The sequence below is a fragment of the Pinus tabuliformis genome, chromosome 7, assembly GCF_031772625.1.
Source record: "Pinus tabuliformis cultivar Carrire ecotype Pingquan chromosome 7, CPIR1, whole genome shotgun sequence".
Classification (NCBI taxonomy): domain Eukaryota; kingdom Viridiplantae; phylum Streptophyta; class Pinopsida; order Pinales; family Pinaceae; genus Pinus; species Pinus tabuliformis.
This window is the reverse complement of record NC_142293.1, coordinates 1949489413-1949516395: the sequence shown is the minus strand read 5'-3', so window position 1 is coordinate 1949516395 and position 26983 is coordinate 1949489413. Positions and strand designations below refer to the sequence as shown.

General features: G+C 39.1%; 1 protein-coding gene across 1 annotated transcript in view; it reads right to left on the bottom strand.

The window, feature by feature from the left end:
- Positions 1-26983, bottom strand: part of LOC149256272 (GPCR-type G protein 2-like) — a 110559-nt gene that overhangs the window by 51774 nt on the left and 31802 nt on the right. Inside the window, exons 2-3 of the mRNA XM_089455291.1 lie at positions 10766-10792; positions 10390-10476 (exon numbers count right to left, since the gene is read on the bottom strand). Coding sequence (XP_089311417.1) covers positions 10390-10476; positions 10766-10792 — 114 coding nt within the window. The remainder of the gene's footprint in view (positions 1-10389; positions 10477-10765; positions 10793-26983) is intronic.

Genomic DNA, 26983 nt, shown 5'->3' with positions numbered 1-26983 from the left:
TAACACTTCTCAACAGAATTACTAGATTGATCCACTGCATCGGTCCTCTGTGCTACTGATGCTTGGCCTGCTGCCCTTCATCCATTGCACCGCTGCTTTCTGTACTGCTGCTTGTGACTCTGCCACAACCACTGCTACATCTGTACTATAGCTCCCTCTCAAAATACTTCCCATAGCACTGCCACTGCTAACTGCTGCAGTGCAACTCAATTGTTGAGAAGTAAGCAATTGATACTTCACCCAAAAACTGACATCCTAGTTAGTATTGATGCCTCGTGATCCTGAACCTGTCTCTGCTGCTAGTCTGTGCTGCCCCTTTGTTGCGACTACGCTGTTGCAAACTACTCTGTGCCTCTCGCACTGCTACAACATCCACTGCGTTGCATCAGACTTTGGCACTCTAGCTTTGCCACTGTCGTTCCATCACACCTTGCTCCAATCGACACCCGTCATTTTTCTACTGTCGTTAAGGGCTCTTGTAGCCGTATGTGATCCAAGAGTTTGGGCACCTCAAGGATCTTGCCCAATGTAGCCCTTTTGACTACAACTTGAAGTCGCCCCACCTCTTCTCCAAAGGTGCATGAGCACTCATGGCACAATCGTCATCCTCGCCTTCCTTGTCCGCTTTCACTGGAGCAACCTTTGATTCAGAAGCTTCCCCCTTGCCCTTCTTCCTGGGGCACTGAGTGGCATAATGTCCCATCTCTCCACAGTTGAAGCATTTGACCTTGGTGATGTCTTTCTTCTTCCTATTTTGCTGCCCCTGTTGTCCCGCTGATGCGAGAGCTGCATGCTCCTCCTCCTTCTTGACCCGGGTTCCCTTACCGCTACTCCCTGCCTTGGTCAATCTACTGATCTCTTCTTATCGAAGTGTTGAAAATAGCAACAAGAAATGATAAAAATAGAATCTAGAAATTCCAATTTAATTTGTCCTTGAATTCAATTGTGAATTAAAATCGAATTTAGTCTTAACAGCTACTTGGAAATAATTAATTAAGTAATTTTGACTTAATTGGTTGGAGAAATTCAAGTTAGAAGTCTTTCTGAAGTCATGCAAGAGTTATCTCTTAAATTAAGGAGATAAGATTGAGTTATATTTGAATTGTAATTAGTTAACTCAGTTTACTGAGTTAAGTCCAGTTAAATTAGTTCCAAACTGTTTGAGGAACTAATAAAGAGTTAACAGTTAGTTGATGCATGCATGCACTCAACTAGTGTACTCCAGTTAACTAAAGATTCCCTCATCAGAAACTCATGCATGTCGATTCTGAGAAAAATCTAGTTGAGATTAAAGACAAGGAAAGTGTACTATCAGTTGCATGTGTTTTCTTATAAAGAAAACTAATGCATGTAGAAGGAAACTTCCTTGGAGGATTGTGCAGTTTTGACAAGGTGTGAGATCAGTTTTCCACTTGGTAAGAGGAAATCATCCCAGAGGAACAACGCAAGGAAATAGGAGCTTGGAGGGCAAAGGAGAAGGCTTGTGAGAAGCCAGGATTGCCTGTGAGCATCTGTGAGGATTGTACCGAGAGCTGGCTAGCTGTGAGAGCTAAGGATTTCTATAATTCCTATGTATTTCCACCTTGTATGATAATACAGATAGTGGGGTTTTTAGCTGAGGCTTTCCCCGAAGTATTTTCATGTGTATTGTGCATTGATTCTTCTTCTTATGGTTATATGTGTTCAGCTCGATTTTTAAGCTTCCGCAAAGCAAACTTTGATAATAGAAGTAGGTTATAGTATTCTGCTTTGATTTATATTGCATTATCGGATTAACCTACAGGCAGATTTTCTACAGAGCGAGATTTGTAGAGAATTTGCAGAATTTCTACATGGTGTCGAAGCCAAGTTTATCGGAGCTGTGAATAGCATACGAAGAAGAGAATTCGAAGTTTGAAGTTCGGGGTTGCAGGTTCAAATCAAATTCTTATCATACTTCAAGGTTGGCCAATGGTGTTCTATGGCTTGAGACTCGAATATGCCTTGGAAAGATAGAATCGAGGTTGTATTAGAAGACAATGGCTTGAAGGAATTCATTGATCAATAAATTCCAAAGCCAGCTTCAACTAATGCACAACAGTTGGCTGAGTGGAAGAAGTGTGTGGCGAAGGCGAGACAGATCATCCTTGAGGGAGTTCGAGACCATATTGTCTCGAGTCTCCATGGGAAGGATACTCCATTTTCAATGTGGAAGACATTGAAGGACCTCTACCAGAATAGTAGTGACCAGAGGAAATTGGCGCTCAAGGATAAGCTTCGAAGAATCAAGATGGAGAAGGGCGATACTATTTCCACATATCTGAACAAGCTCACCACATGCAGAGATGAGCTTGGTAGTGTGGGAATAACTACTGTTGATGATGATATGGTGAGCCTCGCTCTCCTTGGCCTTCCAAAGAGCTGGAATAGCTACCAGGACTCTGTGAATGGAAGGGAGAAACTGTCGGATTGGGAACGACTGTGGTCGGATCTGATGCAGGAGGAGATCAGGAGGAGCACACGAGATGGTTCTTCATCCAAGGATGATGATGAAGAAAATATGGCCTTAGCAAGTAAGGCAAGGAAAGGGAAGGGGAAGGCTTCCCATTCCAAATCGAATTCTTCTCATGGAGGGAAGAAGGGTGACAAGTCTAAAGTGAGATGCTTTAATTGTCACGAGATGGGACATTATGCGATTAATTGCCCATCGAAGAAGTCCAAGAAGGGATCCTCGGAAGGATCGGAAGGTGAGGCATTAGCCTCTCAGTTCGAAATGGACTTTACTCTCATCGCATGCATGGTGTCATCGATGATGGGTTGTGTTTGGTATCTTGACAGTGGAGCCTCATTCCACATGACCAACGATAAAAGTTTATTCAGTGCCTTGGAGGAGAAAGACCTCAAGATGCGCATAGAGATGGGTGACAACGAAAGGTATAATGTTTCAGGAGTAGGCACGGTTGCTTTTCAGAGGGAGCATGGAGCTCTTATCACCTTGACAGATGTGAAATATGTGCCTGGACTGAACAAGAACTTGGTATCAGTCGCGATGTTGGAGGATAAAGGCTACGATGTTGTCTTCGGTAAGGGAAAGGTTTTCCTTAGACACATCACCACGAGACAGGTGAAACAGATCAGTTCACGAGTTAAGAACCTGTATGCTCTTGAGGTTCAAGATGCATGCAAAGCCTTGAGGAGCAAGGCAAATGTTAGAAACTTGGTGGTTGAGAGGGAGAGTAAATTACCTCTCAACATGCAGCCCCAGAAGAAGTCTCAGACAATTGTGGAGGAGCCACAATTGGAGAAGCAAAGAGGAGACCGAGTGAAGAGATCCACTCATGTAGATACCTCCATTAGGGGGGAATTTCAATCCAAGTGGATAAAGGGATCACATGCAGCCATACCTTCAAGTGTGAGGTGGGGTGATGTGAAGTGATAGTCCCAAGAACGTTGAAATTGGGTAGGGTCCATTGAGAGGTTTTATCTCATGGATCATACCTTGCTATGGGAGCCCAAAGTACATAGTAGCGAGAGGAATCTGTGGGATTGATGCAGTCAGAGATTAAAGTGACAGAGGCTAGAGCAGTCAGATACTGAAGAGCGCAGAGAAGGATTGACAACAATGCAGAAAGGCAAAGGCAATAGAAGTGCAAAGTTTTCAGTTGACAGAGGCAATAACAGTCAGAGACTTTGATGACAGATGCATCATACTGATTCGGGTTGAATGTTTTTTTTGTTTCTGGAGTTGTTGGAGCAACAACACTAGAGAGAAGTGTTGCATGCATAACATTCCAAAGGTTCACGATCGGGATCGGATTGAATTTCTTTCTTATTGAGAGAGATTGTTGAAAATAGCAACAAGAAATGATAAAAATAGAATCCAGAAATTCAAATTTAATTTGTCCTTGAATTAAATTGTGTATTAAAATCGAATTTAGTCTTAACAACTACTTGGAAATAATTAATTAAGTTATTTTGACTTAATTAGTTGGAGAAATTCAAGTTAGAAGTCTTTCTGAAGTCATGCAAGAGTTATCCCTTAAATGGAGATAAGATTGAGTTACATTTGAGTTGTAATTAGTTAACTCAATTTACTAAGTTAAGTCCAGTTAAATTAGTTCCAAACTGTTTGAGGAACTAATAAAGAGTAACGGTCAATTGATGCATGCATGCACTCAACTAGTGTACTCCAGTTAATTGAAGATTCCCTCATCAGAAACTCATGCGTGTCTATACTGAGAAAGACCCAGTTGAGATTAAAGACAAGGACAATGTACCATCAGTTGCATGTGTTTTCTTATAAAGAAAACTCATGCATGTAGAAGGAAACTTCCTTGGAGGATTGCACAGTTTTGACAGGGTGTGAGATCAATGTGTGAGATCAGTTTTCCACTTGGTAAGAGGAAATCATCATAGAGGAATAGCGCAAGGAAATAGGAGCTTGGAGGGCAGAGGAGAAGGCTTGTGAGAAGCCAGGATTGCATGTGAGCATTTGCGAGGATTGTACTGAGAGCTGGCTAGCTGTGAGAGCTAAGGCTTTGCATAATTCCTATGTATTTCCACCTTGTATGATAATACAGATAGTAGGGTTTTTAGCTCAGGCTTTCCCCAAAGTATTTTCATGTGTATTGTGCATTGATTCTTCTTCTTATGGTTATATGTGTTTAGCTCGATCTTTAAGCTTCCGCAAAGCAAACTTTGATAGTAGAAGTAGGTTATAGAATTCTGCTTTGATTTATATTGCATTATTGAGTTAACCTACAGGCAAATTTTCTACAGAGTGAGATTTGTAGAGAATTTGCAAAATTTCTACACGAAGAGTTGTCCACATCTCCTCCCAACTGGGGAGAGTCGCTCTCCCCAAAACACTTTGGACAAACGTCTCCCAGTCCTCGGTGACTGCATTCAGGATAGTCATAACCAATGTTGCACGAAGCAGGAGCGGAGCGGAAGCGGGAGCGCGGAAGCGTCATTTTCCAAAAATCTAGGAAGCGAAGCGTCCGTGGAAGCGTCTGCTATATATATATATTTTTATATTTTTTTGCATTTATACTCAAAACAAACATCCCAAATACCAAATTAATTGTAGAAGACATGAAAACATGCATATTTTTGCATAAATCAAGATAGATATGGCATCCATGATTCCAAAACTTTGTTCTATTAATATGGCGCTATTATTCCAAAAACTTTGTTCTAGAATCTGGATCATAAATTTAAATGGTATTATATACTTTGCAACATGTTACTCACTTCTTCTCCATTTAAAATATTAAAAATGATTATGTTTTGACAAGATAATAAATAAAGAATTATTAAATATATTCATAATTTATTTATGTAATATAATAAATAAATAATTGTTAAATATATTTATTTTTGTACTCGAATATATATATATATATATATATATATATATATATATATAAAAAAAAATTTATTATATATATAGATATATTATAAAAATTTATTTATTTTATTACTTTCAAAAGCATTAAGATTATATGAAAATATAAATATAATCGTGATATATTGTTTTTCTATTTATAACACTATAACAATAATTTTGAAGTTGAAATTAAATTAAGCATTAATTTATAAGAAATGGATTTTCGTATCAATTATACCTTCGAGTCTCCGTTTAAACACATGACTATAAATAACGATAACTATAACAGTCTTATTAAAAGGCCCTAAGCTCTACATAATTGGGCCACGCGTAATTTCTTTCCCACATCACATTAACGAAACGAAATTTATACATGTAGTTGTATAAGAATAAACGTTGACAATAAAATATTCATGGCGACCCAACCCGAAAGTGTAACCCCAGTGTCACAAGCACGTAAGTGTAACCAGGAATCGCTCCAAAAACTCGGAACCACGCTTCGTCAAAACTGGAATCGCGCTTCGGCTGGCGCTTCCGGAACGCTTCCGTACGGGACGCGATTCCGGCCTAGGATCCGGGGGGGGCGCTTCCTGCAACTATGGTCATAACCATGAACTCAGGATCTAGTGTAAACCCCACAGAAGCCAACTGGTCGCGAATCCCTTGCAACCTAAGAAGGAAGGGATCTATCTCCTCCCATTTTTGTAATTGACACTATCTCAGTGAATTTTCTAATACCATTTTCCATTGCACGGAAGAGCCTTGATACAAGGTGGTTAGGGTCTCCCACATCTCCCTTGTTGTGTTATTCTCAACAATGTGTGGTACTACATGATCTTTGACCTCGTCTAGGATCATGCGCTTGGCCTTAGCCTAGGCCTCCTCATATTTCTTCAATGGATCAACGTCGACCAGTTCAGCAACAACCTTTAAGGCATAGTCCTTGATGCGATGTTTATCTAGGATTGCCAAGATCCTTTCCTTCCAGATGACAAAATTGGATGATCCATCCAATCTTTCCTGATCCCTCAACCCATTCATTGCCATCTCTACTCAAAAATAGAACTGGTTCTCTTCTCCCTCTCCTGCTGTCAATCTAGCAAGACTTGGATCTGGATTCCTTGGGCGCAAGAAACCCTCTAAGGAATAACTCCTCTCTAGACTCCCTCTCGGAAATCTTCCAGCCAACTGTTCAACCGCTCCTCTCCAATCCTCCTTTGCTGCTGCAACCCGGATTTTAGATTTCTTGGCTAGAAATCTGTCAAGGGAATGATTCCCTCTACCTTGGTTCAGTCTCCTTAGACACTATTCTGCACCAACAGAAACAACGTCTCACCAGCTCCTCAAATCGAAAATCTACTCAGCTTCCTTAGCCCTGGCAACTTGAAGAATCTAAGCCCTTCAAGATCTATGCAATCACTATGTGGGCTGGATCAACTCCTTCTGGACAACTGTGTCAATCCTTCCCGGATCAGAAAGATGATGTGGCTATGCGTGAGCTTGATCTTCCCCCCTCTGCCTCTATGCTAGCCTTGACGGCTGATACAACTAATGCGTGGGCTCCTCCCAGCTACTGCGTCACCTCCACCTGGCTTAGAGTGCTGACACAACGACTGTGTGAGCCTCTGAATCACTCCTCCTTCTGCGTCTCTGGCTCTGGAACAATGCTATCACTTAGGACAACTGCTTTTCTACTGCAAATTCTCTGTATTTCTTGGCTGGTGTCTTCAGTCGCCTATGATCTGCAATCCCTCTGATACCATGTGAAATTTTTTGAATCTACACACCAAAAACCCCTACTGCAGTTACTGGTTTAACATCTCCTACTTGTTCTTTGCATCAACAAGATATTTAATTACATAAATATCGATGTAAAACACTATTTCAACCTACACATACATACCGATCATGAACTGAAATACACTGAGACAATCACACAAGGGACACCGTTATTTTTGGACAATCGTCCCCGGGAAAACCCAATTCAGGAAAACCGGTGCAACATATAGAGGGTTTGTATTATTAAGCAGATTCTTGAATACAACTAGGGTGCCAGATATTGGTCACCCAACAGAGAAAAATCCTGGCAGAAGTACCTCTACCGGAGACGGGTATTCCGGCAAATTCACCAACTGGATGATCAAACCCCACAGATGACCCGACGGTTCCTAGTGCTGGGCAGCGATGGTTGCTCCAAGCTCTGTGCTGGAACTGTGTCACCTTCACAGTGAGCCTCCCTTGCTCAGAAACTCGATTTGCTGAACTGCTCCCTTTCTGGCCCACATAATCTCCCAAGCGCTGCCTCTAAGGGCCTGCGTCAACCCCTACACCTTCTACGTCACTTGTGTCGACCCCTACGGCCTCTGCATCACCTACGTCAGCCCCTACGACCTCTGCGTCACCCTTTCTGGGACTGCGCTGCCTCTCTCGGTGCTGCTTTGCCTCTCTACTATGTATACTTCGGCCTTGGACTGAAGTTACCTTGCTGAACTGCTCCTCATTGCAACTTAGATCACTAGCTCGATTTTCTCAACAAATCTCGCCCCAAAAAAATCGAACTCTTTGATCTCTTGGTGTATCTCCAACTAACCTTTAAGCCTCCTCTTATACTTTTGTTGTTGATGAATCAAGGACTGAGATCAAGTCCCTAATCAACAACTAAGATTAGAACTAGCTTGATCCTCATCACTTAGAACCTTCTCACCCATATTTTTATTAATACACATTAATATTTTTATTTTCTAAAGTTTAGATTTAGGAACCCATTAAAAATATTAATTATTTTAATAACTCCTCATTCTGGTGGAATTTCCCCAAACGATTTCTGGGTTCTGGAGATCTCATGTGTTCTAGCCCCTCCACCAAATTTCGGAGCTAGAGCACATCCGATGCTACCCAAAATCAACACTTCATACATGACATAGACTGAAATTGACTTTTATGACTTGATGACAAAACCTAAAGGCTCATAATGGGAGCCATAACTAAAAATAAAATTCCTTGTCATGAAACCCATGAGACAAGCATTTACAATAATACTTTTATTTTTCTTCTTTAAATCAATTACATAAAATCACAATTACACATGTCGTTATGAAGACCGAACCTAGTTACACTTTTCAACATCCGGAGGAGAGGAACTAAAAAGAGCAGAAATAAGAATATATTCAGATTGAGTAGCAACTGCATTATTTCCATACCTTGAGTTTCTTGATCTCTTTTGAGGACGATAGCCTTCTTCACGATCATCAAGAGAATCTCTTCTTCTTCTGCTATCATTAACATGTTGTTGTTGAAGCTACGACTGTTGTTGTAGTTGGACCTTGGAGCATATCTCTTTTACGGACAATCTCGGGCATAGTGACCATGCTTGTGATAATTGTAGCATTGAATTTTCCTTAATCTTGTATTGTAGTACTTTGATTCAAGGACATGCTTTGTTGAACCAGATGGTCCTCCTCTTCCTTCCCTTATCTTGTCTTTTGCAACAAATGTAGAGGGCTCTCCTTCTTCATGCTTTTGAATTCTCCCTCTAGATATCATCCTGGTTTATTCTTGAGTGCATTTGCTAACGAGCTCATAAAATTTCGGGGACTTACTCAAGCCGAAATTAGACATTTATCTCATTTAACTATTAATTGCTCCATACTTGCACGCTCTTTCTTATTAAAAGGCAGATCACATTGCCCTGATGATGGACTCACTAAGCTAGTCCGAAACATTGGTTTTTCCAAAAAAATGATAACAGGTTTTTTCACAGATTCTTTAAAACTTACCATTGTTTCTTATAGTAGTAATGAAGGTTTCCCAAATAGGAGGAAGGCCTTAATGAGTAACAAGCACCAACTCTATCAGATATAGGTCCTCTAGTAGTCTGCAATTGATCCCTAAGTTGGGATATCCTCATGAAATATGATTGCACAATTTCCCCCTTCTTCATCTTAATGTCCTTGAGTTGATTCTTCAAGGAAAGAATGTGATTCAAATTGTTGAACCCATACATCCCAACCAGCTTGTCATAGATATCGTTGGGCTTCTTCAACTTAGCGATGTAAGTAAATGATCCTTGAAAGAATCTATAATAATTTTCTTTGCTTTGATCTCACCTTTCTTGTACTTGGCCTTGACAACAACAAAAGCATTCTTTGGAGGCTCAGGGACCTTTCCTTCCACATATTCCAAAACATCATTTTCATCCAAGGTTACTTCCATCTTGATCTTCCAAGTGATAATGTTTTCTCTGAATTCTTGAAGTAGGAGGTAGACGTTTTGACCAAGTCAAATAGGCTCCTTCAACTTCTTTCAAAGTTGATTGCTTTTGTCTCTTGTCTCCTTAGGCTTGTCTTCACCTTAGCTCTGACACCATGTTAATTTTTCACTGTTCTATGCTTATGACAATCACTTAGCCCAATTCTCTTCCAATTAGCAATCACTTTTCAAATAAATTTAATCTTTCAATGAGAATAAGCGATTAAAGATAGAACAGTAAATCCAATGCACAATAGAAGACAACCAAGAGCAATAACATGAGACACAATTTTGTCAAAGACCAGGGAAAACCCCACAACAGGGAAAGCTCTTTTCAAATTCCTGTTCTATTAGATTGTCATCAAATTTTCAGCAGAGAGATACAATGTATCAATTCATCAACAAAAAGAGTCAAAGTCAAATCTTTGACTATCCAAGAATCCTCTAACAAATATCCAAGAGATGAGCTTAGAAAATTAGTACATGGGAAAATTAATGTATTAGAGTAATGTTGTGATATCATAAAGCAAGAAATAAGTCATGCATAACAGCAAGCATTTAATTAATGTATTTATGTAATTAGATAAGTGGTTCCTAATGGAAACAATGGAACTTGCTAGATATATACACACCACCACTTTATGTAATTTAGAACCACAATGATATAATACATCTCTATCTCTCTCTCTTGTTCGTCTTTTTGCATATTCTCCATTTTATAGTTTAACAATGCTAAATGATGTATTTGTGAGAGATATACAGTTTGTGCAGACCTGAGACCACAGTGTAACATTTATGCCGATATCAAAAAACTGCAAGAAGATGCTAACTGTCATAGTTACTGGATCCACTGAATTTGCCTGTAAAACACATAGAGCTACAATTAATCATGTGAGCTTCAAGATAATAGGGTTCTTAATAGTTGTATAAAGAACATAGCATGCGACAGTTATCTGCCATCTCTAGCTCACAATCATTTACATGGGGAAGACAATCATGAGTGGCATTCTTACATTTACGGAAGTATATTGTCATTTGACATTTCAAAAATATACATTGATGAAACATAACTAGTGGCAAGGCAAAGTTTGAAATCGCAAATATCAAGCACTATGATTTCAAAATTTTGTTGTATGTCAATAAAAGTACCTCCTTGAAGACAACGCTTTGTAAAGACTGCAAAAAAAAACCAATAAGAACAATCTGGTAAGTCCTTAAATGATTTTATAATTATTTTACAATATAAATTTGTGCATAAAATTGTTCTTTCAAATTGATGCAATGTTTCTCGGTTATAGATAAAGGAAAACAAAAGACGAAAATGATTGAATGCACTTCACTTTAACACATTATAAATAAGTAAAATGTATGATGTCCGATTTTACAAGCCTAGGCTTCCAAGAAAAGAAATCACTTGAAGTTTTATTTTCTAAATTAGTTCTAGAAGTCACATGGCATGGGAAAACGGGACAGAGAGAACACGTGGATACAAGTACTCAACGCAAGATATGCCAACCTCACAGACAAAACACAGAAAACACATTTTACACACACACACACAAAATACAAACACAAAATGAAATATAGACACAATGATCCAAATGTTAAATTTTTCATATTGTTCTATGTTGTATCAATTTCTTTAGCCCAATTCACTACTTCAATTAACAATCTTTCAAATAACAATTAGTCTTTCCAATCATCTATAGTAATAGAAGATAGAACAATAAATGCAATGACAAAGGAACCAATCAACAAGAGACACCAGGTTTGGTCAAAGGCCAGGGAAAAACCCTTTGAAATTCTTCTTCTATTAGATTGTCATAAAATGTTTGACACAGAGTGCAATGAGCCCAATACAATATGATCGAGCAAAACAGCCCAATTACATTCAGAAATATGTTTCTAGCTTCAAAATACATCAAAGACAACTTTTCATGTCTGCGATCAACTGCGATCAATGATCAAATTTCAATCAAACTTCTCGGTCGCATGGAGGAGGTGTTGTGCGAGCTACTGAAGGCTTCTAGTTGCTCCCTTGAGCCTGCAAGCCAACAACTGTGGTCGAATTTATCCTGTAACAAGCCAACGACTGTAAACCAAAACTCTAAAACCAAATGCGAGCCTTGGACCTTGTAATTTAAAACCTCTGTGAACTTCTTTTGTCATCCCAACCTCAGACCTGTGCGAACCAATTAATGAAGAAGAGAAGAGGAAGATTCTTGGTGATCTCCAAATGAGATTGAGATCACTTGTATTTATAGGGTTCCAAGGGTGACCAATTTACCATTAGGGTCGACTTGTCCAAAAGTGCATATGTGGGTTTTTCTTCATAAGTATACTTTCCCTTGTCCAAATTTGATGATATTTAGATCAATTTTGGTCCTCTCGAAAAAGGAATTCAATGCAATCATCATCCCCATCAAATGAGTTGTCGAAAGTGGAATTTGACCCTAGTTGCATAATTTAACACCAATCTTTTCATAAACTAGAATCTTTACCAAATATTTATACGACATTATATCTTCTTCATCTTCTTTTGCATCAACTCCAATTATGTAAGGCACTATTTTCGGGAAATTTAAAATCTTGACAGATTGAAGCTTGATTATTCACACAGTGACATCTTAAGACACAATCTTCCAATTAAATGCACAGTACGTACTTGGTTTTTGTTGTTGAGGTCAATCTCGGAGTGTCGACACTCTTAGGGAAAACTCCCTACAACTCTTGGGGAAAACCATTTCGACAACTCTTCTTTATTTCTAAAAATGCTTTTACAGAGAAATTGAAATACACAGTAAAAATTTCAGCAACTACAAATTACAACTTATCTCAATTTTCATGCTTGAACTCCACCTCGAAAATCGTGCCAATCAGCAAACAACCAAAACAAAAAAATTTATAGCAATAAAACAACATTAAATGTTGTATGGCCAACCTTGAAAAACATGCCAAGAACTTGTTGTCCCTCTTCCTCGATTTTTGTGCCTTTCTCCTTCTGTATGGTTTTTCCTTGGGATGTGTGCCAATAAATGTTGCTTCCTAGATTTGCTGAAATATCTTCTTGCTACTCTCCTTCACTTCCTCACTGCTTAGAAATTTTCTCCTTGCTCTCTATTCTCTTTCTCTCAAATGCTCATGAAAGAATGAATGATCTTTTCCTCTTCTCTTCTCCTTTTATTCTCTAAATGACCTTTTGGGTTACCCTAAGATCTAATGGCTGAGATTCATTTCGATCTAGGGGTGAGAATAAATGTGCATTTAATTCTCACTTTCTGTTTTTCAACTCACCCTCTTAAATAAAAACCCACTTAGTCTTCATTTCCATAGTCACTTTTTCACTTTCTAATTCTTCATTGAGTTTAATAAAGTCACCTTCAAATTAGAATGTAACTTTACCACTTATAAAGTCACTTTTAAATTAGAATGTAACTTTACCACTTATAAAGTCACTTTTAAATTAAATTGACTTTACCACTTATAAAGTCACTTTAGGAGAAAAGTACAAATAAATTTGGACACTTTTCCCTAGGCCAAAGATCAAAGCCTTAGGGAACCACTTGTCCTCTGGTACCCAAATTTTAACAGTTTATGCATGGAGTGAGGCTTCAGCAAGGATATCAAGTCTTCCTTCCTCTTCTTGCTTGTTTAGGGCTTCAATCTTTGCATTAGCTCTTCTAAGCTTTGCCCTTGCAATCTTGTTCCTCTTGGCATAGTGTTTTGCCATCCTCCTTTGTATGTCATTCTATGCTGTCTATCTTCCTCCTCCAATCTATCTTCCTCCTCACTGTAATTTCTATTCTCTTCTTCTGCCATGGTGTCTTAGTGTCTAAAACCCTAGGGAGATGAAATAATAGTGGAATATAGGTATAGGGAGTTAGGAATGGTATGAGGAAATTCAGAGAGATGAGGGAAGGGGTTTATGGTTTAAGGGAAGTGACAGGGAGTGGGAATGTAATGGGATTTAGGATAGGGAATTTTATTATAGGTCAGGGGTTTTGGGAGCCTAGGAAAATGGAACACCTAGGTCTTAGGGTTTTGGGAATAAAGGGCTTTGGGAAGCAGTGATATGATATGGGGGTTGGGAAAGGGTTTAATAATGATATGGGAAGGGAATAGAAGTACTAGGGAGTGAAATTGGAGGTGTAGTTAGGATTTGATTATGATACTAGGGTTTCTCTCAAGGAAAACATTAAATTTTGCAATGACATTTTAAAACACCACAAAATGACTTGAGGAATGCTAGGAGGGTGTATCTTGAATGTTACTTACTTGCTGGAGAATGAAGATACCCTATCTTGAAGTTTTTGAGGCAATGGCACTTTGTTTGGAGGCTGATAAGCAATTTGGTCAAACCCATAGCACACAACACAGGTGCGTCCTCCTGTTGCCAAACGTGCAACGTAACACTGAAACGCGCCCTCCACAACATAAGCGCGTAGCGTCATCTTCAAACCAATTTTTGAGTGCCTCCTCGGAGTCCAAATCGAGCTCATGATAGCTCGTTGGAAAGATCTCTCTCTTGGCTACACAATGGACCTATCAAGCACTGCAAATGATCAAGTATAGCTCCTCAAAAATCAATTCTCCCAACACTGGTCAAAAAGTGCAGAATGAGGGCGTAAAAATGAAGTGTGCTCTTGCAAGAAACTTTTGGAGATCTTCCTCAACTCCAAATTGAGCTCATGATAGCTCATTGGAAATCTCTCCTTGTCTAGTTATCATTTGACTTATCAAGCAAGTCATGTGGACACTCCAGCTAGGAAAAAAATTGATTTTCCCAAGGTCACTCTAGAAGTGCAGCAACTCTCTTGTAGCAACTATATTTTTGACATTTCTCCCAAACCATAACACCTATGTAAAAACTGAAGGAGGTTTTTGTTCCTTGGTCTATGATGGACAAAATCCTCTCTCACTTTTGTAAAATTCATCTCTGTTTGGTCAGAAACATACTTTGAAGCAAAACTGACCTTATGTGTGGCAAATGATTTGTCCCTTGAAATGACTTCTTGAAAAATGATGCAGACATGGTGTTTATGATCTGAAATGACCTCATATTTGCTGATATGACCTTCCTTATGCCTCCTTTGCTCAGATGTCTCTGATTCCATAGCCAACCCTAGCTCAGTGGGAGAGGAAATTAGGGTTTAGTGCTTGTGAAAAATGATGATTTATGCACCCTTGGGAAAAGACAACTCCCTTTGGCATTCACTTAACCTTTTGAAACTTTACCCTTTCACTTGATTATTTCCTTTGACAAATTGACTTTTTTGGTGATTTGGCATCTTTGGAACACGAAGTTAACAGCTTAGGATGGTGAATTTATTAGATTTGAAAGACATAAAATTACATGATGAATTAAGCATTTCTCTTTACGAATCATCTTCACATGGTGAAGAGATGTTACTTGATCACCCTTCACTTGCGGGTCTTATGCAATGGAATGGAGTTTTATTGGAACCTTGAAAAACCCTAAAAGACCTAATGAGAACCTGAAGCACTGAATTTATGATGAAAATCACTGTCATGATGAAGAGAAGTCATGACTAATGGTATACTTTAGCAAAAGGTGAAATGAGCCAGCAAGGGGTAAATTTCTAAAAGGAGTAAAGGAAACCCTAATTCAACCTTCAGTGACCAAATTTTTGCATGAGGACCTAGTGGAATGACTAAAATTTCAGGATGGGACCCTAATATGATATGAAAAGAGGATTTTTTATCACTGGTTGCAGTGTGCAAATACTAACACTAACAGCACTCGTCCCCTCTCCGCTATACCTCACCATTGTTTCGCTCATGTCCAATTATTCCGCTGCACACTTATCACCTACCGTAGATGCCTATGTAAACCATGTCAAATCGCTGCGGATGCTAAGAAATCCGTTCGGATGGGTTTCAAACGATACATGGTTTTTACAGTCACACTTTCAAAAAAACGATTCATTGCGTTTTAAAATTGCCACTGTTGTTTCTCGTTCTATACACGCTATTGTCGACAATGCATCACAGCGACATACTCAGACAAAATTTCGTTGATCCTTGAAGTTCTGTGAGTAAATCGTGGCTAGCTGGGGTGTTTTGATAAAGTCGCGTCTTTTTAAATCATGAAAACAATTCGTGGTAGCCTATAATTATTTCGTGATTTTCGTTGGTAGCTTATATATGTAATTAGTGACATTTATATTTTTAATTCCAGCTTCTACGGTGTTATACAATTACAGGTGAAATACAGTCTAACAAGGGCTTCCATCCTCTTGTTGTCAAACTTTGTCGAAATCTTCGAATCAAGAATCTGTTTCGCACTCCATTTCTTGTTTGTTGTCACCGCAGTCTTTTTCTTCGGTTACGCTGTCTCTCCATTGTGCTACGAGTTTGTTAACCTGAAACAACACCGTTTTTTTGGGCCGCGGTCAACCAATGTGTTCCCCCAGTCAAATGTCAAACCCTCGGGACTATATACAATTGATTCATATGCTCGTTTAACTAGATAACTTTTAATTATATAACATTAAACTATAAAAAGGGGCAACTATATATATTAAAAAAATAAAAAATAAAAAATAAATAGAGTTATTAAAATAAAAGAGTTATAAAAAAAAAAATAAGAGTTTTATAAAAAACAAAAATTGAGTTATTTAAAAAAAAAAATCGATAACCCTGGATTCAAGACAGTGTTACCAAGCAAATTATACAGGCATAGGTGCCAATGGCGTCGAGTTACATATGCCAAGATGACAAATTCAAACTGAAAGAAACTGTCAACTATAAGCTTTGAGGACAAAGCTTCTGAAGGAAGCGGCTATGTTATGAATATAATTAATAACAAGTAAATAAATAAATTAAATGTAAATGTTAAATAATCAAATATTCATTATGTTAAATAGTCATTAAGTTAAGTGAAAAGGCATGTCTAAATGGCATGCCCAGTCACGAAAGGACACCTGCTTAGGTATTATATGCGGGTTCTCATTGTAATATTCATCACTTATACATTTTTTATATAATAAATTCTTATTACAAATACCTCGTGTATTTTTACATTTAAGTCAGCAAGCTATCAGTTTTGATGCTTCGAATTCTCATAGAGAAGGAGATCGATTTCAGAGGGAGAGTTGGAGGGTGGAGGAAGAGGAGGGCATCAACAGCAGTTAGTGGCTGAGGAGGAGGTGACACACGGGCATTGAGAGACAGCGCAGAGGGAGACGCAATCCAGGGGAGACGTAGTCCTCACGTACGCTGATGCAGAACCACGCAGAGTGACGCAAAAGTGACGCGGAAGTGGGAGAAGGGTCTCCAGGGTGTCAGACAGTTACCAGGGGAAAGTCTTAGGTGTTTTCTCTTAGTTTCTCTATAAAATATCTTAGTAGTGCCGAATAATTCGTCACTTCATCGATGAGCATTCCAGGAAGAATTGGATCTACTTTCTGAAAACCAAGGATGGGGTTTTTGGTCGATTCAAAGAGTTCAAGGCTCTAGTAGAGAATCTGACAGGAAAGAAGATAGAAGTGTTGCGCTTAGACAATGGTGGAGAGTACGTTGACAAGGACTTCACCGATTTTTGCGCTAGGGAAGGCATCAGAAGAGAGTGGACAACTCCCTACAATCCGGAGCAGAATGGAGTAGCACAAAGGTAAAATAGGACTATTGAGGAAGCAGCTAGGGCAATGTTGTATGATCAGGATATGCCCAAACTCCTATGGGCAGAAGCATGCAGCATGACAGTTTATGTCCAGAACAGGACTCCACACAAGGCATTGGGCAAAATCACTCTGGAAAGGGTCTTCACCAGTTAGACACCTCAAGTCAGTCATTTCAGGATATTTGGGAGTTTAGCGTATTGCTATATACCCGAAGAAAAGACAAATAAATTAGATCAAATTGCTAAGAAAGGATATCTTGTGGCATATAGTGATGATGCTAAGGCATATAGAGTCTATCCTCCAGGGAGTAGGAAGGTAGTAGTTCGGAGGGATGTAAAGTTCATGGAGGACAGAGCTTTCAGGAAATCCCCAGAAATTCCTTCCGAGGAGCAGTCAAAAGACGATCCGTTGGTCCTGTTAGTGTCAGTCTTGTTAGCCTGTCACCTGGATCAAAAATGCTTTTACTATGTTTTTCCAGGCTTTCAAAATCAAATTTTTCTGTTACTAGGTTTACACAGCAAATTTGGTCATTGTATGGTTAGTCTAAAGATGAAGTCATTGTTTGAAAATTCACTCATGCTGGTCGCCTATCACACTTTATGAAGGTGTCACAATGAAAATGGGTCAGTCATCATCATCATTCCATTAGGTCTTAGGTCATCCATTAGGTCACTAGGGTTTCCAAGGTCCATCATTTCCATGAATAAAACCAGCAGTGAGTCAAACATGACAAAGCAACTTTTCAAGAATTAATTTTGATTTTCCACACACTCCTCATATTCTCATGATATCAAAGGTTCCAAAAAAAGAAGCTCCAGCACTTAGGAAAGCAAAAGGACATCTCAGGTTTGCAATGGTAAAGGTAAAATCTGTCTTCATAAAGTGAAAATCAGTTTCTAAAGGAGGGTGGGTCCCATTTCTTTTTGAAAAAGTGAGGAAATTTTCCCCATATAAACTCAAAAAGCCCCATAACTCTTTCATTCATATCCTATTCACTCTTTACCATCAAGCTCTCTCGCTCAAAAAAGCAAAAAACTTGTCTTCCTAGGAGAAATTAGCAAAAATTTGAAGGCGCTGTGCGTAGAAGCACTGCGCTGCACTTAGGAGACAGGTGTTGTGCATAGAAGCACTGCACTACGCGTAGGAACACTGCGCTGCGCACAGGACAGAGTGCCCCGAAATTCATCAAAACTCTCCTAAACTTCAATTTTTCACTTGCAAGCTTGGTTTTACTAACTTCTAAGCTAAGGAACAAGGCTTTGTGTCATCATGGAGGCAGAATCTTCGCCAAAAAGAAAGAGACAACATAAAGGAGGGAGGATCCTCAAATATGAACCATCAGACTGCAACACAATCAACTCCTATCCTTTCATCAAACAATGCTTTGAGGATGTCCACTACTTGGAATTTTGCAAAAGGGTGAGCGAGGCAGGATTTCATGAGCAACTAACAGATTGGGTAGCAACACAACTGAAAGGAGAGACTGCTATCATTGCTGGTATTGAGTTCAGTTTCTCAGTGGCCTCCATCTCAATAGCAACTGGGTTACCAGACAATGGAAAATATTGGTTCAAAGGAATGAACCTAGATACACATACCCACCAGATGCATTTCAAAGGAGGCAAATACAGAGATACACATACTCACCTCTTGCCTTTCAGATATTTATTGGAGAAATATGCCCCTTTAATGAAAATTGTCATGAGGTTCTTCACTTGTGAAGGTAGATTCTCCAGGTTGTATGCCTATCATATTTGCCTCCTGATGCATTTCACATCTCAAAAGCCACTCAACATGTGTAATTATCTATTCAAAAGAATTTCCAAAATGTCTGAAAAGATACAATTAAAGGACAAGGAACACTCCCCAAGCTTGTTCCATCACAGTCTCATCAAAACCATTGTCCTTCACGAGCTGGTAGAGAGAGGTATGGCTTGGGAAACCTTTTTGGAAGCAGCCTTGAAATGGCATGAGGAAAATGCAGCGTCTCAGTCTCCAAGTGCACCAAAACAACAAATAGAGGAAGGGTCATCTAGCAAAATAATGGAGAAGACTCAGCTATCCAAACCTGAGGTGACTAAAGTGTATAAGAACGGGCAGAGGCTTGTATTTTCTTCTCACAAAGAGAAAGGGGCCAAGCCTTCTTCATCAACAAAGCAGGAATAAACAACAAAGGATAACGACACAAGAACATGAGTTTGAACTAATTGATCTAGAGACTGAAGATCAAAACACAAACATGAGACAACCTATCAGGGATAAGGACTACCAAATCAACGAATTGGCGATCAATTTGGAAAGGGAAAAGTATGTTATATCATTCCTTGAACGGGAAAACAATCAACTCAAAGCAAAGGAGTTGATACTAGAAAAGGAAAAAGCTAAGTTAATGCAGCAAATCGGCGAAGGTAAGGAGATCATGACATCAAGCGACCCTGAAGCATTAGAGATGAGAGGAAAAAGGAAAAGAACAAGAACAAGAGGCCTCAAGAAAGCTTTGCAAGAGGAACAAGAACAAATTCTGCTTAATGAGGACCTTGACCTAGAAGAAAGGATTGCCCTAGAGGTTCATCAAGATAAGGAATATTGGCTTAATAGGGTGAATGAACACTTGGAGAAGCTCCTTGAGAAGGCAAACAGAGACAATCAATTGCTCAGACACATGGCGCATCACTATCAAGCTCAAAACATGATCGCCAATGTCAAAGTGAAACAACTTGAAAACAAGCTCAAGGAGACCAAAAAAGACCAAAAAGATGAGGGAAACTTGGAGATGCTTGTTGAAGCATCCATGAAGCTATAACAAACCTATTTTACACCTTCCCTCCAATTTTGAGCAAATTCTAAGCATTTTGAGTTTTTTGAGAATTTTTGGTCCAAGTTCAGAAATTCAGCTACTCCAGAAGCGCAGCGCCTTGGTGCTGCGCTTTTTCCTCAGGCCTCCATTTGAGGAAAGGTCTACATTTTTGGAAAGGTCTTGCCATCCTCTAAAAACCCATTTGCCCAGATTTTGCAGAGGTGGCTTAATTTTGCAGAAAAATGGCAAAAAAAATGGCAAAAAACTAGCATTTTGGACCATTTTTTGACAGGCGCTGCGCTTCTGGAGCGACCTTGGGAGAATGCACTTTTGAAGGTCTTCCCATGCTCCAAATTCATATATTCAAACTGTTCTAGAAACTAAATTTGAAGGGCTAGTTGACCGTTCTCTCAGATTTGCATTTTGACCCCTGGAAGGCACCTGAAAATTAGCTCAAAGTCAGCGCTGCGCTTCTGCACTTTCTGTGTTTTTATTTCTGACTTGGTCAAAGTCAAGATTCTCTATGTAATGGCACTAGTTACGAGGCTAGGTGATGTAGGCATGAATAAATGTACATCATGGGTTGTTTTTGACGTTTATTAGGCCTCATAAAAGAAGAAAACTCGTAAACAAACTCTTCATGAAGTGTTTGAGTTGCACCTTCTCACTCTCACCATTTGGTTGAGAGAATCTTGGAGTTAGTTCCTCCACCAAGGAATTCGACTCCTAAAGGTGGGCAAGCGGTCTAGAAAAGTCTATATGTATCATTTCACTTCAAGAGAAGAGGGTTGAACTTTTTGTGAAAGAGGTTTGCATTGTAATCATCTTTCAGCTAATACAGATACAAGTTGCAGCTATTTTCAAGGAACTTTAGCCTAGTGAATTCATGGTGCTTGTACTTCATTCTTTTTGTTTTCTCATGGGCTAAACATCTTTATCTACATTATATCTCTTCTTTCTATGAATGCCTTGTGATAAAATACTCAGAATTCTTGTTTTTCAAGCTCTATTATCTGGTTTTCGTAGTTGTGTGTTTTGTCTTCCTAAGCTAATGAAATCATGTTTATTTATGCGCATTAGTTTTTTCCACACTATATCCTCTATACTACACTGACAAATACTTAAATTACACCATGGCTTCTGATATCTAGCTCCTTCTTATGTTTGCTCCTGTATTCCCACAGCCTAGACCTAATTGTGGCTCCAAACCCTAAGTTTAGCAAATCCTTAAAAAACCAAATTTTCACAAACAAACAAACAAATACAAATATCTACCCTAAAACTCATTTGCTTTAAATTCATATCACTAATAAGAGACTTAGAGAGATCCCTCTCATGTTCAGTAGGGCTAGCTACTGAGCTGAAGTGGTTTGAGGTTACCCTTGTCGATTTCCTTTTTAGCCTAGGAGATTGTAAGGACTAACATTTTTGGCGCCGCTGCTGGAGAACGATTGTTAAATTATTCCTGGGAAATATCTAAGAGCTTTCAAAGAAATGGTTCTGTACCTCTCAGATTCTAGTATTCAAAGTTAGGCTGAATTCATAAATCTCATCAGTTTTGGGGCGTATACATTCTGGCTTCCAAAAGGCATACCAGGTCAAACCCTGACACAAACCCACCCTTTATTGTTGAAGATCTAGAAATACTGCTCAGAAAACTTAGACTACCCATCACTAAAAGTGCAGTTCGTAAAATTAAAAGAAATATTGGGGGGGTGAATCAGTGTTTCTTTTTCAACTATTGTTTTACCAATTAAAACATTTATATTCAGAACACAAGATGAACAACAAGTATAAATGCTTTTATTAATATAATCTTTGCAATAAAATAGATACAATATATAAATGGTTGCAATCAGTTGCCAAGCACCAACTTGGACTTTTGTGAGGCTCCAACCTCCAGAGCGCCAACTCTATTTTGCCAAGGCAACAATCTTGGACTTAGGAGCACCAACTCCCAAGGACTCCAATCCTTCCAGTTCCTGATGCACCAATCCCAAGGACACTAATCCTTCCTACTTCTGAGGCACCAATCCCAAGGACACCAATCCTTCCTACTTCAGAGGCACCAACCCCAAGGGTTCCGACCCAATCTTGTCAAGGCATGTTTGATAGTAATGTTCTGCTCTCAGAACTCTTCTTTAATGCGTCTTGTCTATTTACAACTTCATTGTAGTCTCCTTGCTACAACATCAATGGCAACCAGTCTTCTTATGAAGGAGTCTTTACAACTCTTCATACTGTCCACATAGAGTCTACAATAGCCTTCATGATCTCTAATAATGTCTCCACACAGCTTTAGTGAGTCTACTATTAGCTGCACTAAGCTCTGCATAGGAACCAACTTTCTGTTCAAGCATCTGTTCTAACTGTCACAATAAATGCTTCAGCATGACTGCTTCTCTGTTGGCTACTTCTCCCTTCAAACAATGTTAGATAAAACTTTATTTATTACATCACAGAATTGATCTTCAGACTGCATTGTGTACCTGATTAATTCACCACAGGTCTAAGCCTCTCACAGGGTAACATGATCAACAAAGATGCTCGTCCTTCGAATGCCTCCTATCCTGTTGGTCATTCGGCCCTTTTCTGTTCTGCTGGACCCTACGGCTGCCTCTGTTTCTTCCAGCTTTTTTTTAACCCTTAAACTTTCCTTGTTCTCTATTTTTATATGCCTAATGCGCCTAACCATTGGTTTCCTCTTTTCACTAGCTCTTCGGCTTTCTCAACGCTCGCTTGATCCTTCGACTTCCCTCCTTCGGCCGTTGTAGTTTCCTTTGCACTTGCTTGCTTCTTCGGCTTCCCGACCCTTGGTTGCTTTAGCTTCCTCTGCCTATTCGAATTAACTAATGCAACAAGGACACGTTTAAGAGGAAGAGGGGCCGAATTACAATAGAAATGATGCTTATTAAAAGATATCAGAGAGGTCCCTTTTTTTCCTTTAATAACGTTCATACACAGGACTTTATTGTTTACGGAGAGACTGTACCAATCAGGGAGGCCCCACATGCCACATCACAATCGCAATCGCAATCGCAATCGTTCAAACCCACTAAACTATCAAGAGCATTTATTTATGCATTTTGGCCTTAAGAACCCCGGCCAATACATTTATTGGAATACATAGGAATACATGGAAAAACCCAATCGAACGCTTAAGGCCGGACTTCAAATGCATTACGCCCTCATCTATAACTTCATTGGGTCCGCTGTGTAATCGCAATCGCAGTTTATAGCCCCATCCTTTTATAACTTGCAATTGATAACTTCCGACATGGCGGACGCGATATAGCATTAGGGTGTGTTACAATAGGACCATCGGGTCCGCAACATATATCGCAATCGGCGCTTTCAATGCAACAAGCCCTTAAACACTTGCGATATGGTGGATGCGATATAGTATTAGATCATATTGAAATGGTGTAGTCGGGTCCGTATATATATCGCAATCGTTGGTTCGGGGGTGACAGCGCTTTGTAACTTGCGATATGCGAGTTCCGATAGGCGGACGCAATATAACAATAGGCAGTGTATAATGGTGCATTCGGGTTCGTGTACGTATCGCAATTATATATATATATATATATATATATATATATTGCAATTTGCATGTTTTAATGTGGCAAGGTTTAGAGCCGGAATATATGAAATACACTGAAAAACATGCTTCGAAACACTTAGCCGGACTTCACCTATTTATACACCCGGACATATATATCGTCGAGTCCACACATGTATATCGCTGTAGGGCGTTTTGGGTAGTGGCACATAATAGAACCCGCCAATATGATTTCTTCGATAGATATATATATATATATATATATATATATATATACTCCGCCTCCGATAGTATATATATTGCTCCGCTCCTTTAACTCTTCCGCTTTTCTTTATTCTCCTTAGATAGTTCTTCTTTGGCATATATATGGCTCCTCCTATAGCTCATTTAGCTCTGCTTATGCTCCTCCGATATGCTCTGCTTTGATATTCTGCAATACTTCTTCCTCTTGGTTCTATTGGGCATGTATTACATGCGATGCTCCTCCGATGTGGCTCCTCTTGCTCCAATGTCTTCCCTTGGCTTTGCAATGTCTTTCAATGACCTTCTCTGATACCTTCATACCTTGATGGCTTCTGTCTTTTCCGATATGCCTCTCTTGCTCTAATATTCTGCAATACTCTTAAGCATAAGCGATAGCTTTGATATGCCTCCTTTGTTAACTCCTTCGTTAACAGACTCTTACTCATGGCTTGGCTTTCCTGATGGCCTTTCTCCTTGGCTTCATATCATCATTTAGTATCCTAGGATATTGCTATATAGACATACTCTTGTTGCTTCATGGATCTGCTCTACTTGGCTTCATATCATCATTTACTTGTCCAGAATATTGCCATATTGACATCAATGACAACCTAGGTTAACACTTTTCAGCCTAGGAGATTGTAAAGACAAACATTTTTGGCGCCGTTGTTGGGGAACAACTGTTAAATTATTCCTGGGAAATATCTAAAAGCTTTCAAAGAACTGGTTTTGTACCTCAGTTTCCAGTATTCGAAGTTAGGCTGAATTCATAAATCTCATCAGTTTAGGGTGTATACATTCTGGCTTCCAAAAGGCATACCAGGTCAAACCTAACCCAAACCCACCCTTTATTGTTGAAGATCCAGAAAGAGTGCTCAGAAAACTTAGACTACCCATCACTAAAAGTGCAGTTCGTAAAATTAAAAGAACATATTCTCTGGCTAAACCCCTGTTCGCCTTTGAGCAAATTCCTTTTGAAGAGCAGATAGAATTATCACTTACAAGGTCCAAGTCTGACTCCTGTATCTCTGATATAACATTAGAACCTTTAAAGGTTGAAACTCACTCTATTTCTTCAGAATCTTTGTCTGCTAAGACTGATCATGAACTGTGGTTAAATTTTGATAAGCTTCAAAGCCTTGCTGACCAACTCCAGATCACTACTGAAAAAGCTTTTGTTCAATATCAACTTGAATACCTAGCCACAACTTCATCCTCTATTTCACCTCCAAGCACATCTACCACATCTCCCAAAGTTTCAGTTTCCTCATCCTTCCTACCTCCCCCATTCGTTCCAACTTTGCCTCCACAACCCATTTTAGTAGTTCCATCATCCTCATCAGCATCTCCACCCTTACTCACACAATCCATTGTAACACCTTCACTATCTCCAACAGTCATGGCAAGATTTGCGCCTCTTTTACTGCCTGCTCAACTTGTTACTTTGCCTCAGAACTATGGTCAAAGACTCCCTTTGTTTGATGGAAGTGCAGAAATTACAACTCAGCAACATGTTGACAAGTTAATAGACTTCATTGATTTAGAAGAAATTGATGAGGAGAATGCCAAAATGAGGATTATAGCTCAGAGTTTCTCAGGAGATGTTAAGAAATGGTTTCGAAGTATGGTTGCTAATTCTATTAACAGTTCTCAAAGATTGATTGAATTATTCTTAGCTCGTTGGCAAGAGAAGAAAAATCCATTACAGATATTGGCTAAGTATAATTCAATGAAAAGGAACCCAAATGAAACAGTTCAAGAATTCACATCAAGATTTAATACAGTGTACAATTCTATACCTGATGATATGAAGCCTCCTCCTAGTTTGGCTCTTCTTCATTATCCTGATGCTTTCGATCCGGACATGGCCTACCAGCTCAGAGAAAGAGACCCCACTACTCTTGAAGAGATGCAGCAGAATGCAATCAGTGTTGAAGCCAATTTGCTCATTAAGAAGTCAAAATCAAAGCCAGAGAGGGCAGAGAAGAAAGTTGTCTTCAAAGAAGAGCCTGCATCATCTTCTGATGCAAAGCTTGACAATCTGATAAAAACTATGGAGAGGATGATGGATAGAATATCCATAACTGATCGACAAATTGAACCTTCAATGAGGAATCCTAACTTTCATGGACAGCAACAACAGCAGTTCAGAAATCGACAGAAAGAGCAGCGAAACCAAGATCCTCAAGGTCAAGTAAGAGCTCCATTCCAACAAAATTACACTGAAGGTCAGGAAGAAGATGAAGAAGAAATTGTAGAAGCAAATCACTTCTTTCAAGAAGATGACTTGCCTACTTTCCTAACAAAGGAACATCAGTTTTCTGAAGACTCTCTCATACCAAATGATCAGCAATTTGTGTTCGCAAGTGAAAATCTGTGGGCTGATAGGACTGAAGAGTACCAAAGAGGATATCAAAATGCCCTCAGTCATCTCCAAAAGCAGTACAATTTGAGGAATAGAAATGTACCTGTCACTCTAACTCAGAAAAGACAAAATCTACAAAAGGACGCACCAAGCAAAGAAACCACTCCTGCAGGCCAGAATAAAGACAAAGACATTGTCATACTGAATTGGGATAGAACAAATGAAGCCTCCACTAGCAATGTGAGGAAAGATAAAGAACTGCAAACTGAAAGTCAAAGGAAGGAACCTCAAGCTAAAGGCCAAACAGAAAGGAAGGACATCGCTTCAAAAGAGGTAGAAAAGCAATCTAATCTTTTTAGCTTGGAGAATGAAATTTCTAAATTGAAAATAGCCATTCCCCTCACCGAATTGGTAAGGAATGACAAATATAAATTTCAGATTGCAAAGATGCTTAGGGTTGATCAGATGTCTAATATAGTTAATGTAGTTGATGATGAGCTATCAATCCTTTTTGGTCCAGCCTTCTATCACAGGGAGCCTTCTATAGTCCTAACGCCGACGAAATGTCCTAGAGGAAATCCATCCCAGGGTACTCCAATAATTTCTCATCACACAACTGAAAAATAATAAGCCCATCAAAAAAGTAGAATAGGGTATGTTGAAGAATCTAGGGTAGTTAGCATTAGATAGATTCTTCTATACTTCATAACAATTTGTGAAATGCTTTTACTATTTATCTTATCTTTGGTTTTAGGAA